Below are 17,939 nucleotides of genomic sequence, written 5' to 3'. Positions count from 1 at the left end.
CCATAGTTAGAGCTATCTTAAATGTCTGGTGGTTTTTGTTTGCTTGCATTTGGGGTTTTTTTTGTTTGTTTGTTTTGGCTTGTTTGCTTCGGTTTGGGGGTTTTTTTTGTTGTTCTTTTGGGGGTTGGGTTTTTGGGTGTGTGTTTTTTGTTGCCCCCCCCCCTCCCCCCAGCATTTCTGGCTTCTTAAGGTATAGTGGGGTTTTTGACACTATTCTAAAGACAGATGTCTGAGAAACATTCCTGTGTCTCACTTGTTCTGTATCTTTCAGTGATACTATAAAAGTATTTGCAGAATTTATTTAGTAGTGTTCTTTCTAGGTTTGGCTTTTTTCCTCTTTAAATTGCCAAAGTCTTCCATTTTTAATATTTTAATGCTAAGTGGGTTTTTAAATTTTCTGTACTCCAAATACTAAATTTTCATTTTGACCAAGGTAAGACAACTGAGGTAGCTTTGCTGTTTACTTAGTTACTCAGTGTTCTGTGGGTTTTCATGCTGAAGTGAACATACAAGTTGTCACTGATGTCCCATTTTTCCTTCTCTTTACTGGGCTCAATCAGTGGGGTTTTTGTTTTGTTTAAGCGATAAGAGCTCTGAGATGTAGAATTTATTTTCCCGCATCATAGTGTATTAGAACAAGCTGGTTCTTCTCAAGATAACTTTGAATTCAGCTAGCAGTGTTCCCCTGGAGCAGTGCGCAAATGGTACTGCAGATCCGGATGTGATCAGTCTTTTTTTACAGTGCTTTCTTCTCTGTGATGAGCTAAGTCCTAAATATTATCCTCCTGGGTATCCATCATTTTAACTTTGTGTTGTAAAAGCCCAGCTGTTTGCCCCAAAGTAGAAACAGGTCAAGGTAAATCTTGGAAAGTGTTTTTGCTTGGGAAAGTGTTTTGTTAAATTTCAGAATTAAACAGCGATTTCAGCAGTTGTAAATGGGGAAATAAAACCTTGATTTGGTAGGGGTTTGTTTTGTTGATCTTTTTTGTTTGTTTGTTTTTGTTTGTTTTGTGGTTTTTTTGAGGGGTGGTGGGGTGGAAAAAGCTTGGTAAGTCACGGGTTGAATAGGGAAAGAAAATAGTATTTTCATTATTTACAGCGGCATAGGTACTGAAAGCAAAAAGGATGCTGTGCATCACAGCAGTTTGTCTTTGGCCTTGTTATGCAAGTCTTTCACTTTTTACCCCTTTTCTTAGGTATTTAAGTACACCTATTCTGTCAGTGCTATAAAACTTTCTACTTCTGGTTAGGGTTTTTTACTTTTTAACAATTTGTGGCAAATACAGGATCATGTTAATACTGCAGTACTTTCTGCACCAGTGTTTTGAGTTCTTTCCATTTCTATTCTAAACTGATAAATTCTGAAAGAATAATGCTGGTCTCCTGTTTACTTGTCACCTTTCTAATATTTTTGGGGAAGGAGAATTTCTGTGTGTAGAGCTTGGGGAGGTGTTTGTAGAATTTTGGTTATTTTCCCATTCCTTTAAGAAATTCCTCTTTAAAAAAAAACCAAAACAAACGCGCACGCGCGCGCGCACACACACACACACACACACAAAAAAAACCCCAACCAACCAACCAAAAAAAAACAGTTCACAGGAATATTTTTCATCCCAGACTAGCATGATAGGTAATTCTAGTGCTTGCTATTCCCCAAGTAAATGAATAAAAATGTCCAGAAATCAATGAGTACTTTTACCTCTGTAATTAAATAAAATGACTGTTTAAGTAGTATCTTGGCTCTAAATTTTTCTTAGGCTAGGTATATCCTTGATTACTAACACTAGATCTTTCAGCTTGAGATTCCTCGGGGGAAAGAATATATTAGCTTTGTTAAATGTGCAAAGAATATTTTATGCTGCCTTTTCATTGTAGTAATAACAGGTATTTTGAGAGTTGTATCTGTCTTTTTTTTTTTTACTTAATTGCTATAGCTTTTAACTTTTTATTAATTGTTACTCTGAGAATGACTGTGTAGTACTTCATTCACAATTTAATTTCTCTGTATACTGTAGACGTCTCTTGGAAACAGTGAAATAGGTACAGTTAGGTACCAATTGACTTTCTAATTAAATGTTAGAGAACATTGAGGCTAAATTCTGAAAACTAAGACATCTTATTTCTTACAAAGCAAAATCCTAGGCTGCAGAGATTAATAACGGTTTGTTATGGATGTGACTGGTACGAAGATCACATTCAGAGTGGTCCCATAGGTTTGCTGGTGAATACTTAGTTTTTATAAAGATCACTGAAAGTACTCCTGGAAATACCTTTTAAGGTAGTGGTTAAAAAGAGCATAAACATACAGTAAATAAAAAGTATTTCAAAATTTAAGAGGGTTTTTCTTTTTCCCTTTTCATCTTTCTTTATTTACAGGAAAATAAAACAGCTGAGCCAGTCTGCCCTCTTTCAGATCATGCTTATGGAATAGAAATAGTTTACTAAAATATATTAATCATACATGTAGCTTTCTCTGAAGCTCTAGTAATGCCATTAGAAATGTTTTGGAGTTCAAAGAGACTTAGTATATTCCTGACTCTACCAAAGCAAACCCTCAGTGCAAAGGCATTCAGGTTGCCTACAACACTTAATGATGTTTCTTAGTTGAGTGATCTAGATCTGGTTTAAATCTTTAAATTTGATAGTTCTTACTTTGAAGAAACTACAGCTGAGACCGTGTGTTAGCTTCAGGTTTTTCAAGTGTTCTTCAGTTCTTCCAATTGAACTGTAATGGACCATCTTCTGTTGTAACTTATTCTTGGTTTTTTAACAAATTTTAAGGAAGCGTCGAATAAGCAGATCAATCTTGTCATCAGTTTTTAGTCAGGTTCAGTTTTTCCTCCAGTAAGATATCCTATTTGATAATTAAAAGTTGTTTATGACTAAAACATGAAAGAAGATATATTAACTGTGAGGATTTTCTAATTGCAAGCATTTCAGATGAGAGATGTTATTTTTGCACAGTCTGTTCTACATACTCTGAAGTTTTAGAGTTTCCTCGTGCTTCAGGGTGCAAAGCCAGCCTTGTGGCTGATCGGGATGGAGTGGCCCACTCTCAGGGAGCCCGGGGCTTACCAGCTAAATGCAGGCTCTTCCAGATGCTCCTGCTGCTGAAAGGGGGAAGGGAAGAGTGTCTTTTTTTCAGTTACTTGACTTACTAATTTGTAACTTAGTCAGCTCAGCTGATGCCATATAAGATACTCTTATGTTCTGCAGCCTAGCTGCTCATTAGCTACAGCTTGTACATCTGACTTGTAAATGTGATTTTAAAAATACAGACAGTCCCTTAATATTTTTACCTAGCAGTGCAATGTTATTTGTCTGATGTTATCAGATATTTTACTCTTTAAAAACCTTATCATTGGTACAAGATGGCAAGGTCTACTTCCTTAAGGTTCTTGGGATAAAGCTGATGCGAGTTTTCAGTTACTGTAACACAAAACTGTGCAAAACCCCCATATCTTTGTAATTTGGGATACCTGTATATCTTGAATTTTGGAGTTTGAGTGAGAGTTCCCCACTGAATTAATCTTAGAGCTTAAGTATTTGTAATTATTTTCTTAAATTTTCATTGGGTATCTGGCAAGATCAGTAGTGTTTTCTAAGCGTACTGGTAGGTGATGTACAAGCATATATAGTCAAAGAATGCACCGTAATAAACACATTTGTGTACGGTAGTAAAATGTTTTACCTTTGTATCATGTCTTTCACAAATCCATGTAGAACTCTACAAGCTTACAGCTGTATTAATGCAACTTTTGTAGCTGTAAGGTAACTTAAATCCTGATGTAAATGTTCATATTTGTGGAAGGTCAGGATCTAAATTTGTCTCCTCATCCCATATTGCACTTTGATTACAATTAACATCACATCTCAATAAATAAAACATTGGTTGTGGAGACTACCCTTGAAAGGGATAGCGCATAGCAATGCAGCAGTGTAAGTTGCGTCAGGTAGCTAAAATGAGTGTTTTCCTCAAGCCTAATGGCTTGTCAAAATGTATTACTACCTTATCAGTTCAGGCAAGAAAAAGATTAAAGGTATTAAAAGTTACCCTAGTTCTGGCATGTTTTGGTTATGCAACTTTGTGAAGCTTGATAAAATACTTGAGCTGTACTTTCCGTCTGATCCCATAGGGATAGATCTTCTCTTGATGACTGAAATTTCATGATTGTTTTCCCTATTTGTGCCATCTAGCCGAGGGGTTTAAATATCTATCCTTGTAACTTTTACAGCCACCTGGGCTTGCTCTTTTCTTTTGCAATTAAAACAAGCCTGAAGTGGTTCTCAGTTTTTCAGATTTGAATGTGGAGAACTCACTATAGTAGCATGCAGAGACTTCCATCAAAATTGTACAGCACTTTGTGCAGCAAACCTTTGAGACAATCTAAAGATACTGTTTGTTCCACATTGTCTATTTATACTTGGTTGACCTAAAATAGCTAGGAAAAAGGTTGTTCATGCCTGGCTAGGAAATATCCACACCCGGTTACAGTGGATAGTAGCAATTTCTTTGAGACATTATTTCAGAAACACAGTACTTATTCATTTTCACCCTATACTGTTTTCAAGTAGTAGTCAAATCCTCCAAACATGTCTGGTAACCACAATGTTTGCCTTAAACTGGAGTTCCTTGCAGGTCTTCTCAGCTGACAAAGTTGAGCTTTATAAAAACTGCTAAAATTAGCCAACCCTTCCCTTGCTGATCTCATAATATTGGAATAGACTCTCATAAATGGTGTGGTTTTTAAATTCAGTATAAATCTAATAGAGCACACTTTGTTAAGATAATTAGATGTGGTACTTTCAGAAACTGCACCTTTATTTGCTTGTTGAGTTTTCTTTAGATTTCTGTCACTAGTCAGGCAATAGGGTGGGAAAGCATACAGTGTAGAATGCAAGAAGCTTTAAAAAGTACTTCTGCTATAACCTTGTGCTCTGTTACAAGGAACTAGCACTAGTAATATATTTGCTGGAGACTTAAACAGTGTGCGTGGTACTTCACCAGGTCTGGTTCAGTTGAGTGTTTTTAATAACTGGTTTTTATTTTAAATAAAGAAATGTTTTTATTCGCAGAATTTCTTGGAGTAGTAGCCTATAGATTAGTATTTGGATTTCTTCTGAAATGTGAGGGGACTCTGGCAAGCAAACAGCAGAAGATCCCAGTTTTGAAATATACAGTCTGTAGATGTGATACCAGATCTTTCCAGTTTTGTTTAAATGAACCAGCCACCTTTTGCACCTACGTACCAAGGGCAAAATCAGTATTAGAAGCATCTAGAAATCAGTGTTAAAAGCATTTGTCAGTTCTAGTATTCTAGTAGTTGAGGCATCTCCAGAAAGAAAGCACAGAAACTCACATACTCACAGGGGCTGAGATTCAAATAGCATATAGTGAAGGAATACATGCACTTTGCAATATTACCAGAAATAATTAAAAAAAAAAAAATTCCTAATATAGGTTCCTTAAGTCATGCTTTTTATTTAATTATATTGCTCTTATCTTTGACCTTTTAATGGCTGATTTTGAACCTCTGATCTGAAAACTTTGGAAACCTGAAGGTCTTTGTAGGGTTCCAGGTCTGGCAGTGCGATTTCTTCTGGCTGGTGGTTGTAGTGCTCCTTTGTATGTCAAAATCAGAGCTGCCCCTATGGTAGCAAGCATGTTTTGTGGTAGGATGCAAGTCCTTAGGTACAAGCATATTCAAGGGCTGTCAATTGTCACTTTTTGCTGGATCTGACAACTTCAGTTGGAGCTTGTGGACTTGTTAGGTACACACTTGCACAGTTACCGCGTGGGTGAAGAGGCACCTAGTTGTCTTTGAAGCGTGTTGATGCTCACTCTCGCTCAAAAGCAATTTTAAGTTCTGAGTATTTTCCTCAGATGAGAGGTGTGGTGATGTTACAAGAAAGTTTCCTATTAAAATTGTAATGCCTCTGTATTACAAATGGCTGGAATTAATAGTTGTAATGGGAAGGCAGCGTTTGTAAGAACTACGATCGTACATTAAAACACTTAGTTTAAACTTAAACCGCCACCACCAAATTACTTTTTTCTCTAAGTTCTGTTCCTTTAGGTGGAATCATTTTAGATACCAGTTAGTGGAAAATTGTTGGGGGGGGGGAAATGGTGGTGGGGTTGCCTTTTTTAAATACAGAAGTCAAACTTTAATTGATATTTAGACATCTTGCACAGGAGCTGTGTAATCATTCTACAGGAAGTAATTACATGTAACTTGGTGATTAATGGGACTCTGCATTTGTATTCTCCAAACAGTTGCTGGTAGTCTATTGAAATATATATGCTCTTGTATGTTTTTTTTTTTTTTATGGCAGCTTTGGACTTCTAACAACTCATGCCTTCCTTTACAGGGCACAAAACTATGGATAATAATGGAATACTTGGGTGGAGGGTCAGCTTTGGATCTTGTAAGTATATGATTTTTTTGCATTATAAGTACTAGTGAACCTTATTTCATTGTGCTTTCATATCTCTTTCTAAAATCTAGTCCCTGGAGGCGGCTGATATTATTACATCACTGCTACATCGTAATGCTCCAAAAGTATGCATTTGAATGCTAGTTCTGTTACTTGAGTTGATGTTTATTTTTCTGGTTTTGTTTTTCCTGTTTGTCTCTAAGCATTAGGAAGCATCCATTTGTTCTCAGTCAAATGTCAGGCAATTACTTTCTTTTTAGTATGAGGAGAAGTACTGTTCTTGCCATATATGTGGTGTGGTTTTGGGTCGTCTGTCCCCCATGTGTCGTCCCTCCCACAAGTGGAATATTCATTACACTTGGATAAAAAATGTTTCCTTTGGGATTGGGTCTCAGGAATGAATGAAGTGTGTGCCCACAGAGTTAATTTTAATTGGTTAAAAGGTGTTGGGTTTTCCATTTTCAGGTATTTTCAGTTAAGCATGAAAGTGCCTTTTACTTAAGATAGTGTTGCATTCATGAAGGATGTAGCTTAGAGAGTAGAAGAGCACAGTCCACTGTATGTGTCTGTGGTTTCCCCATACTTTACGGCTCTGCCTCACCTTAGACCCACCCTTTCCTGTAAGATAATATAACTCAGTCTTTGTATGATTCTGAAGGAAAAATATCATGTCTTTCAGTATTACAGAATGGTGTTAATTATATATTTGCTAACAGTAGTCCTGTCTGCAAGAGTTGAAGTATGTGCTTAACTTCATAAACCTATTTGAACTTCTTTGTGAAATTAAATCACATCAACTCAGCTACGGGAATGCAAAAGCATAGTAGTTATGTATAGCATGTAGTAGTTCGTAGCTCTGGAACTTAGTCTTTTTGAGAAAGGGGCTGAGAGATACTTACTCTTTAACACTTTTGAGTAATTGATAGTCTTCTGTGGAGCGTCAGAAATAGTGAAATCGCTTTTACTAGTGACAGTTGAAACCACTGAACCTTTATAAAACTTCAAGTTTTGCCTCGTTTGCCTCACTTTGCCATACCATAATTTCATGGTGTTGTCTGTTTCAGTGCTGTGGTGATGGTATTTTTTTTTTTATAGCAGAACTGCCTGCCTTGATTGCTTCTGGTTTATTTACACAGCTTTCTAATGTGCAACGTTTACACTTATTCCATACTAGCAGCTTTATAGTAGCACATTATGTTCTTGATGCAAAAGCAAGCATGGAATCAAAAATGCTGGAGCAAGAAAAAAATGCATCATTAAATTTAAAAACCACAGCCAATAGACTAATTTATTTTGAAATAAACTGAGTTTCTTAATTCATTTAACATAAAATGCAGAATTCGGTCTGCTGTGTTTGCTGTCTATAGGAACCTATAACTTTGTGGAAAGTTAGTTCTAGCCTTTCATGTGCATTGCATGCTGAGGGAAGTGCGTACTGTATATGTTAGAAAAGTAACAGCGTTTTCAATGTACTATCCATAGAGGAGATGTGAAGATGATCATTCCGATGGCACCTATTTTTGATAGAATGTTGACATACTTCATTGAATATTTTATGAATTCTGTTAGTTCTTTACTTTATATAATCTTTCAAGTTTAAGATTAAATTAAATCAGTAACAAGGTGAAACTTAGATACAAGACTAAAATTATTTTAATGTGTCTTTCCTCTAAAGCTGCGTGCTGGCCCATTTGATGAGTTCCAGATTGCTACCATGCTAAAGGAAATCCTGAAAGGTCTTGACTACCTACACTCAGAGAAGAAAATTCACAGGGATATAAAAGGTGCATAACATTTTAAATGTTACTGTGTTAAAGCCTTTAAAAATCATAAGAGCACTAATCTAATTTAGATACTATGTTATTTCCCCTTGGCAGCTGCCAATGTCTTGTTATCAGAACAAGGCGATGTTAAGCTTGCTGATTTTGGAGTTGCTGGGCAGCTGACAGACACGCAAATTAAGAGGAATACCTTTGTTGGAACTCCGTTTTGGATGGCCCCTGAAGTTATTCAGCAGTCAGCGTATGATTCAAAAGTAAGTATGAGAGTAGAATACCTTTTCTTTCTATCTGCAGATCCAACAGAAATGACTTTGGGTTTTGTGTTTTTAGCTCTATCAGTATGGAGAAAAAAAGTAGATTTCAAATTACAGGGTTTCAAATAATAAAATTTAAAAATACGATTAAATTGGTTTTATGCAGTAGTTGCATGTCACTGTACTCACATGCAAGACCCATGTAAACTCACCAAGTAAATTGATGCTTTCATGTTAAGATTCTTTCAGAGAAACCCCCTGGATGCTTTCTTTGTGGTGGGTTGGTTGGTTTGTTTGTTTTTAATTTCAATTCAATGTTTCGCATTTAATTCAAACAGTAATAAAGTGCTCGCAAATTAGAATGCCACCAGAACTTAACAACTTATTTAAAGCCAAGATGATAGCTGAAATTTTACTCTCTTCCCAGATTTTTATAAATAGCTCTGGATATCGTTTCTTTAATGGTATTTCTGAGGACCTGTGTAATGCTGCAAATTTTAGCACAGGTGACTGATCTTGAGAGGAAAAAAGTAACTTGAACTACAGGATGCGTAGCTGTGGTACCATTATGGTACCCTGCACATTTCTTTTTAATGGGAGCTGTTGATGGATGGCTAATTGCAAAGGAGAATTTCCCTATGTGAACTAGCAGTAGAAAAGCAGACCTCGTCCATGTTTTCTAGGGGTTGGGAACTGCTGCTAGAAATGACGATAAGGAGGGAACAGTTCCCTCTTCTCCCATGTGTATACCCACAAGACAGCCTAGAGCGTGTGGTTAGTGAAATGGCAGTGTACTTTGGTGCTGGCATTGGACTTCCTACACTCCGTAGATGGAACCTTAAATAGGAGCAAGAAATCTAAAAATCTTGGTATATGCATGCATATGGTATACTTTCATACTGGTTTTTCCTCAGATAGTAAACATGTAACTGTACTTGCGATGTGCACATAAAGAAAAGACTGTTGAATATCTGAGATGTACGGAAGATATTCACACTCCAGGAGACTTTCCCAGGATCATTCAGACTTGAAGGACTTGTGTACATAACACAAGGGTTCTTGCTGATAAGGAGGAGCATGTGCATGCAGTTGTAGTTCTCATGTTCAGGGTCTCAGTGGTGCAAATGTAATGTGCTCCCTAGGGCATTTTGGAAAAGCACTCTACCCCGCTTTAAAAATGCGTGTTGTTCAGTTGAAGTGAGAATAATTCCTCTTCTGCTTGCCTTGTGTATAAATCAGCTGTACCACCCCTTCATTTACATTCTCCTAGCGACCTAATCTTTTGCCTTCCATACCTCCTCAATATGTTGTGAGAGCAGTGCCTCCCCCTTTTCTTTATATGCCAGAAGTCTGGTGGGAAAGCACAGAAGATGCAAGCCTTTGGTAGGACAGATGAAGGGGTTTGGACAGGATACGCTTCAATTTCTAGGCTAATACTGATGAATATTTTGGCATCGGGACTGAATTTTAACCTTTATCCTTCTCTCCCTACTTCAAAATGACAGAAAATAAAATAGAAATCCATACATTTTTGTAGTGGCAGAGATTTGCAAGCCCCATCTCTTCTTTCAAAATGTTTTGCTCCAATATACAATTGTTGGTTATGACATTTCAGTAATATGCAATGAGCTAGTTTAATTTGTCAATATTAAATACAGGTATTTTAGTTCTTGTGAATAGGAGAGGAATATTGGAGAGATGCAAATTTTAACCCTTGTTTACTCTATGGGCAACTTTGGCGTATGACTTCTGTGCCAAGTGTAGTCGATCGTTGCCTGCCACTTTTTAATGAGAAACACCTTTAGTGATCTTAATAGCTATTGTTGCTTGTCTAAAAACATACAAGTAACGTATATTTCACTTGGGAAAAATCTCTAAATTGGAAGACAATTTTATAGTTCATAAGTTATTTTGATACAAAGGCAGAATTTGTTTATAATGCTTACCTTTAGCTAAAATAAATACCATTTCATTATTCTTCAGAAACTTACACTGTGAACTTGGTGTTTCAGCTAACTGCTTGTTGATAATTTTCTAGCTAAACTCATCAAGCAGCCTGTTAGGAAAGAAATTAAGTGATCACCTGTTGGATTTGATTACCGTCTCTGCCTTGTTCCTTTAGATTGAGGTGTCAAACAAGGTTGGATCTCTCAGTGCATCTGCAGCTTAAAAAGTAACATCAGCATGCAGTTTTGCTCTCTAAACAAAATCTGAATTAGACGTAGGAATTTTGTGGCAGTTTGTAGTTCGTTATATTAATTAAAGGAAAATTAACGTTACTGAAGCTTTTTCCAAAAGCACATGTATTTAGGTACACGTTTAACTTGCTGACAGTGTTACAACAGTGACAAAGTGTGCAACAAAAGTGATGTTGTAGATGTTTGTCAAAGTTATTAATGACTGATTAAGTCAGCCAGGTCTTTGAGAATTGTAGCCTTAAAGTATTAGAAAGGAATCATTGTGCATTATCTACTTAGACAAAAATTAATTTTATTATATAGATGCAGTATATGTGAAGATTTCCGTTATTAAATACTTAGTCGCAATACCCCTTAATTTTGTACTAAAAGTAACTTTTCCCTTTCTCAGGCTGACATCTGGTCATTGGGAATCACTGCTATCGAACTAGCCAAAGGGGAGCCTCCCAACTCTGATATGCATCCGATGAGAGTTCTGTTTCTCATTCCGAAAAACAATCCTCCGACTTTATTAGGAGAATTCAGTAAACCTTTTAAAGAATTCATTGATGCATGTCTGAATAAGGACCCAACATTTGTGAGTAGATATGTGTGTGTGTGTGTTGTGGTTTTGTTTTTTACGCTCTCATACTTACAAAGCATTTTGGTGGTGTAGTGCATCATAATTGATTGAAATAATTTTAGAGACTATACTTTCCACTGTTAATAGTAGTGCTGGTTTTTAATAGCTACGTTTCCATTCTAGTCTCTTTTGTTTAAAATACGGAAGAGGGGAGAGGGAATGCTGAAAGAAATGGTGGTGGCAGAGGCAGCTTCCTAAAATGCATTCTAACCTAGGATAATGTCAGAAGAGAAACTTTAACAGAGGAGAGAACTTAAATCTTTTTCTCCAGCAGAACTTTTGCTGTCTGTCTGAATTCTGCTTACAAGGAAATGTTGCATTGGAAAATTCTGATTAGTCATTTTCCTGGGTGTGTACCTTCCAGCGTAGAAGGATAAGCAGTGTAGTCTATGTGCAACTTGATGATATTTTTAGAGTGCTTGTAAATGTGGATTACTGGCTTTTCTTGACTTCCTGTTGCACTAATTTCCCGATACTATACGTGTGAGCTCTGGAAGTCAGTTGTCTTACTAAATCTCCCCTATTAACATTTAAAATCATGAAATGCTAGCATAACATTAAATATTTAAGTGTTTCTTACAGCGCCCTACTGCAAAAGAACTTCTGAAGCACAAATTCATTATGAAAAATGCCAAGAAGACTTCATATCTGACAGAACTGATTGATAGATTTAAGAGATGGAAAGCAGAGGGACATAGTAGTGATGAAAGTGATTCCGATGGTTCCGATTCGTAAGTGTATTTTCAGTTTAGACTCTTTTGGGCTCTTTTTTTTTGATGTTACTAAAGTCGGTTTGTTGCAGTTTCTCAGTGTAAGTAACTCCTCTTCTGTATATCAGTCTTTGTTCTGTATGTTTTTCGTTGGCTTCTTTCAAGAAAATCCCTTGCATGAACCTAATGCATAAGTCAAGCTATGCACTCATTATCTCTTTAAACTTTTTCTCTCTGAACTCAGTTTCAGTTCTGTTTAAGTGCTGTTGATTTCCTAGTCTAGGGCTAGTGGTTATACCAAAAACAATGAATCACAATTAGAAATATTGCAGAGCAAGGTTGAGGTGTATGAAGAAGTTTGCACAATGCCTGTGGAACAACGTACATTCTGTAAGTCTCTTGCTTTTCTGGATATCAGATAACTCTTTTAAATGGGATGCCATGGGAGAAGGTAAGCTCTTATGGGGAGATAACATCTTCTGTTTGCTTTGATTGTATTTCAATTTATTCAGCCTCTGCAGTTGTTTTTTTAAAGTTCAGTTGATGTTCCAATACATATTTTTCTTCTTATTTTAAGGAATACAGAACTAATCCACTTATTTGGGTTGCCTATGCTTGGTTATGTTGTGGCTAGTATTATGTACGTTGTATCCTCTTTCTTCAGGGAGTCCAGTAACAAAGAAAATAACTCTCATCCTGAGTGGAGCTTTACTACAGTTCGAAAGAAGCCAGATGCAAAGAAGCTGCAGAATGGGACGGTGTGTACAGTCTGAAGAGTTCTTCTTTCTAAGTGCTGGTTTTGAAGCCAATTTAAGGAAGATAGTGATAAAACTTAATAATTATTCACTTTTCATAAGAACTGACTATATTTTTGTAGTTCAAAAGATGATGATTGTTAGTGATACTTCCTATGCCCATGTCAACCTTAAATGCAGAAGATACCGCATGCTAATAGATCAGTATCTGTTCATAGAGATGGGAATTTAAAGGCTTATATAATATTAGAGAGGAAAAACTGAACTGTTTTTCTGACGATATGTGACATTGTTTCAGATGTGTCATCAGGCATCTGTTTCCACATCACGTAACGTTTATTGATGTACTGTGCCTTCATTGTTTTTGTAACATATTTCAAGCAGCACTTTGTTGAATTTAACTGAACGTTCAAAATCACATGTGCTGTGTTAAATGCAGTGTATATGCTGTATAGGAATATGCTAATGTAATCCTTATTTGTTAACTTTTAGGATCAGGATCTTGTTAAAACCCTGAGTTGTTTAACTATGATAATCACCCCTGTGTTTGCTGAGGTAAGTCTTGACTTAAACTTCTTTGAAAAGATTACCCAAGTGTCTGATAGCTTTTATAAGTTCCATCTGTTTTGGTTTGCTACTCAGCTCAAACAGCAGGACACAAATAATGCTAGCAGAAAGAAAGCAATTGAGGAACTTGAGAAAAGCATCAATGTGGCAGAAGCAACGTGTCCAGGGATCACAGATAAGATGGTGAAGAAACTTATGGAGAAATTTCAGAAGTAAGTTATGGAATTTTTTGTATGAATTGGGGGGGTGGGGGGTGGGGTGGGGGAGTTTTATTGTAAAAGAAAAGCTTTAAATTAATTACTTATGCACAGGAAAGGTTAGTTGACACTGAACTTCATATGTTGAGTTAATTTGAGTAGTTCAGTGATAAGTGAAAGATCTGCTATGTCCAGAGCTTTAAACTTTTAGCTTTGGTGGTTAACGTAACACTTATGTTTGAAACTAAAACTAATAGTAACAATTACTATATCTGTTTGGTCTTCTAGTGCTGCAATTTTACTATAGTTGTTATAACTTACTTACTTGAATTTAGCCTGCAGTTTTGTCGTAAGCATAGTTATATCCAGTAAGGGAACAGGAAAATCTTTAACTTATGTTTCTAGGGAATATTTTCTTGAGAATGTCACTCCTGGTGGTTTTTTCCTATGAACTGTTGAGATGAAGGCATGTACTAGTCTAGTGATGCAAAAATAGTTATGTGTTGTTTGCCAAACTGAAACAATGTAATTTTTATAATGTCATACTTGCATTTTTTATTCATAGATTTTCTGTTAATGACTCATCCTAAGAAACTTCACATAATTGACTGATGTTTCGTATGGACCCAGTGAAACCCACCAAAACTACTTCAAGCTTGGCAGTGCTTAGCTCATGAGCTCCTTGTGCCTTTTGGATCTTTGCAACATATGGATGGTGATTGAGGATTTGAAAGAACCTACTCAACTATTTTGTGGCAGTGCACATGGTTTTATACTTTCAGGAAATTATTTTGTAAAGAACAACTTTTAATATTGTAGTTTCACCTGTTTAATCTGATAAATGTTGAGGTGCAGTTTTGCTTTTAGAAATAACCATTACTTTAGTTAATAGAAAGTGCAAGTACAGTATGTTTTGATGCTATTTTGTTCCTGTACATGGGGATGTACAGGTCTTTTGTATTCATGAGTTAAACTTTTGTAAATCACTAACAAGCTTCAGATAAAATAGCTTTTTCACAAGCGTATTCAAAACATGTAATGTAGTGGCAAGGGTATTGCTGTAGCACCTGCTTCAACCAGCATATAGTTATCGTGCCCTGAAAAATAAACCTGCAACAGTATCTATTATAATTCTAAATTGGTACAGTATTTTAGGCAGCTCTATGATTAAATATATTTGAGAGCAATATGTCAATAGTTTGCAGGTGATATGTAGCAACAGGTATATCCTGATGTACAGTATATGTATTACCTTTTAGAACAAGTTTTGAAGTAGTAATTCAATCTTATATCATCATGTAGGAAAATTTAAAGCAATACAGTTGAGGGGGTGGGGCTTTTGGCAATAATGGACAAAACCTGAAGTCCAATTTAACTTAATTTAATGTTTTTTCCTCTGAGTATACATGCCTGGGTGGAAGGGAGCCAGAGAAGCCGAGCGTCGCATGATACGTACCTCACAAGCAGGTATAAGTGTAACACCAGCGTTCTGTGTGGTGGTGTTGTTTCTCCTGTAAGATATTTATACACATTTTTGTTCTTAATTACATTAAATACAGTACATCAACATAATTTGTTTATAATTTTATGAAAGTGTATTTTAAATATGTATTTACCAGTTAATATGCAAATAACTGAGTTATAGATATTCTTTCACAAAAAGGTAGTACTGTGCAGTACGGAGTGATTTTTTTTTTTTTTTTTTTTTTCCCCATAAAAAGTAGGTAAGACTATAAAGTTGCTTTCAGTTATATATTTATGGTACTGCTAGATGGGTAATATCTTCTCTTCTGGTTTTTTTTTCCCTTTTTTAACCCAGTATGTATATTATGCTGAAGTTTTGAACTGGGATTGTTTTTTTCAGTACTTAGCTGTGGAACTGTTGGTGTAAATTTATTTTTGATAAAGGCTGGGTGTGTTTATTTTATGGTTCAGACCTGCACATTTTGTTTTTGCACAAAAGTCATTTTAAAGAATCTGAAATATATCTGCCAAATATTGAAAAAGTAATGGTGTGCAAGTAAATACTGCATTTTTAGTCAAATGTTGCCATTACATCGTTTTTATATAAAGGACACTTGTGAGAGATGGTGGTTAGATATGCCAAGGACAATTATTTTCAATGGTGCCTACACTGTAAAAAAAAATTACTTTTAACTCCTTGTTTTAATTTTAAAAAAATGTTTCTGTTTAAAACTTTCATCTGCTATATAACTGAAATTCAATTAGAATTTATATCTGAGAAAAAAGTCTGGAAATAGTTTTTGAAAACAATAATGTTATGGATTAAATAAATATTTTTATAAATGTAAAAGCAGCAAAAGTTGTAAATACAGTTGATCTGAAGCTTTACAAAATAACTGCATCACAGAAACAAATTGTAGTGCTCCTCTAGCTTCTGTAGTTGTTAGTCTTGTAAATCTGTTTATAGATGAAGCTTATTTCAATGTTTTGGGGGGTTTTAAATGGTTTGAAAATAAATATTTAAGTTCTGTAAACTTTCATGAGCTTGTTCTGTTGTGCGTTTTATTCTGGATTTTAGTAGGTATGCAGAGGTGTGGATATACCTCTTACAAACTTGTGTTCTAGTTCAAGAAAGGTGTTCCTTGCACAGAGTTGCGTGGTTGCTTTGAAAAGGTTTGGGTGCCCCCCCATGCTGTTCTTGTCCGGAGGACACCTACCAGCTGCTACGCCACAGGGAATGCTATAGACAGATGGAGCAGCCCCAGGGTTCAGTTTGATTCCATTCCTAAAGAGGAGTCTTCAGGATCTGTGTGCTCAGACGAACGTGCATGGCCCGTGACAACATGGTAGAGAAGTCGGAACATGCTGACTTCATTGTGAACTCGGCATTGTGGAGTGAAGGTACAAAAACGCCTGTGCCACAGTTACCTCAGCTTTCACTTCAGCAGTCTCAACCCAAATCTCATTTTAAAGAGCTCCATACAGATTTCTCAGAATTAAAAACATGCTTTTACTTCCATGTCACTTCCCTTAAGGTGTTCGTTTTATGTGGGAGACCGAGGGGAGAGGTGGTGGGAGTTCCTCCCAAATTTTGTAACTGGTGGCTCTACCCTGTTGACACAGGGTCTTTAATCTATGCAACTCTATAAACGATTCTGGGTAGGTAGGGTTACTGAATTATTTGGGGAGTTGGAACTCGTCCTATTTGTGATATGACTGTAACAAGTTGCTGAACTATGGTGCCTCTTCTTTTCCTGTGAAATGGGTGGGATGTATACCTACCTCATAGGGCAGCGTGGGGATAAACTCATCCACGTGTGTATAATACAGCCTCGTTCTCTTCAAGTCCATTCAAGAAGGCTTTTTATTGTACTGCATATGGCATTTCTGCGCCTAAAGTCTCTGTGCATCATAAGACTATAATCTAACTCTGAAGAATGGATGTCTGTATTGCTGGTTTTCAGAGAACAGTTGTCTTTTCCCCACTGTGTGTTAGTTATTGATGAACTGTGTAACTTAATCAGCAGTATTCTGTTGCTGGCAGATAGCTAATGGAAAGATACGTCAAAATATTCATGCAGGAACCATCTTCTTGCTTGTTTGGTTTGCTAGGCTTCCCACTGTACATTGAGAAGAATTGGTATTGACATAGTCTTGTCAAAGTAGTCTGAATCGCAGAATAGAGAAATGTATTTGTTCTTGGGTAGATGAGTCCTTTACCAGTGTAACCATTCTTAAAACCCATGGTCTCTGACTCCTCTAGTACGCTTCTGTACAGTAAGCATGTAGTATCGTAAACACCTGTTCTTGCATTCAGTTGAATGTCTATAGCTGAATAGGGAAGTGCATAGGTTCTTCATGTGTTTGCACAAAGTTTAGCAATTGTTAAAGGTCTGGTTTTTATCACACTGTTTTATGACTTAACACTGGAATAAAATTATTTTCCTCTTTGCAAAGTTTTAGTGGTATGTATGTTGGCTTGCTGTATTTCACATTTTTCCAAAAAATGAAGTAACGCTTAATACAGAGATGAGGTAAATACACTGAAACCTGTCTTAGTTCTTCTCCGAACTGAAGTTCTTTGCTGCATACGTTTTGCTTCATTCTGTATCCTAACATACACACCTATGCCTAAAAAGTTGCTGAATATCATGCAGCTGAATGTCAGTATTAGCTTTATCTAGAAGTGATAGATTTTATATGAACTGCAGTTACTTCAGTCCAAAGGCATTGGGTAGCTTAATCTTTTGACACTGTGATGCTGCTTTGCCTCATCCCTCTTTAATAATCCTTGCTTGCCTAAGGGCTATAAAAGCATACGTTTTCCAGGTACAGCTGCCTGTCTTTCACTGTCAGCAGATAAATCGTTCCATGTCCTCTCTCCATCCTTGTTTTCTTCCCTAGTGAAACACAATCGCTTAAATAGATGTTCTTACCTCTTGTGGGTGAATAG

The 17,939-nt window shown here is 36.4% G+C and overlaps 1 protein-coding gene across 1 annotated transcript in view; it reads left to right on the top strand.

Moving 5' to 3' along the window:
* Positions 1-15,222, top strand: part of STK26 (serine/threonine kinase 26) — a 31,986-nt gene extending 16,764 nt beyond the window's left edge. The window contains exons 3-11 of the mRNA XM_059824371.1: positions 6,373-6,429; positions 8,114-8,222; positions 8,316-8,473; positions 11,063-11,248; positions 11,876-12,024; positions 12,668-12,761; positions 13,251-13,313; positions 13,401-13,537; positions 14,088-15,222. Of these exons, the coding sequence (XP_059680354.1) occupies positions 6,373-6,429; positions 8,114-8,222; positions 8,316-8,473; positions 11,063-11,248; positions 11,876-12,024; positions 12,668-12,761; positions 13,251-13,313; positions 13,401-13,537; positions 14,088-14,112 (978 nt within the window). The 3' untranslated portion in view covers positions 14,113-15,222. The remainder of the gene's footprint in view (positions 1-6,372; positions 6,430-8,113; positions 8,223-8,315; positions 8,474-11,062; positions 11,249-11,875; positions 12,025-12,667; positions 12,762-13,250; positions 13,314-13,400; positions 13,538-14,087) is intronic.
* The last annotated feature ends 2,717 nt before the right edge of the window (positions 15,223-17,939 follow it).

The sequence above is a fragment of the Gavia stellata genome, chromosome 14 (genome assembly GCF_030936135.1).
Source record: "Gavia stellata isolate bGavSte3 chromosome 14, bGavSte3.hap2, whole genome shotgun sequence".
In the NCBI taxonomy this organism is placed as follows: domain Eukaryota; kingdom Metazoa; phylum Chordata; class Aves; order Gaviiformes; family Gaviidae; genus Gavia; species Gavia stellata.
The sequence above is the reverse complement of the archived record's forward strand: the minus strand, read 5'-3'. Positions and strand labels throughout refer to the sequence as shown.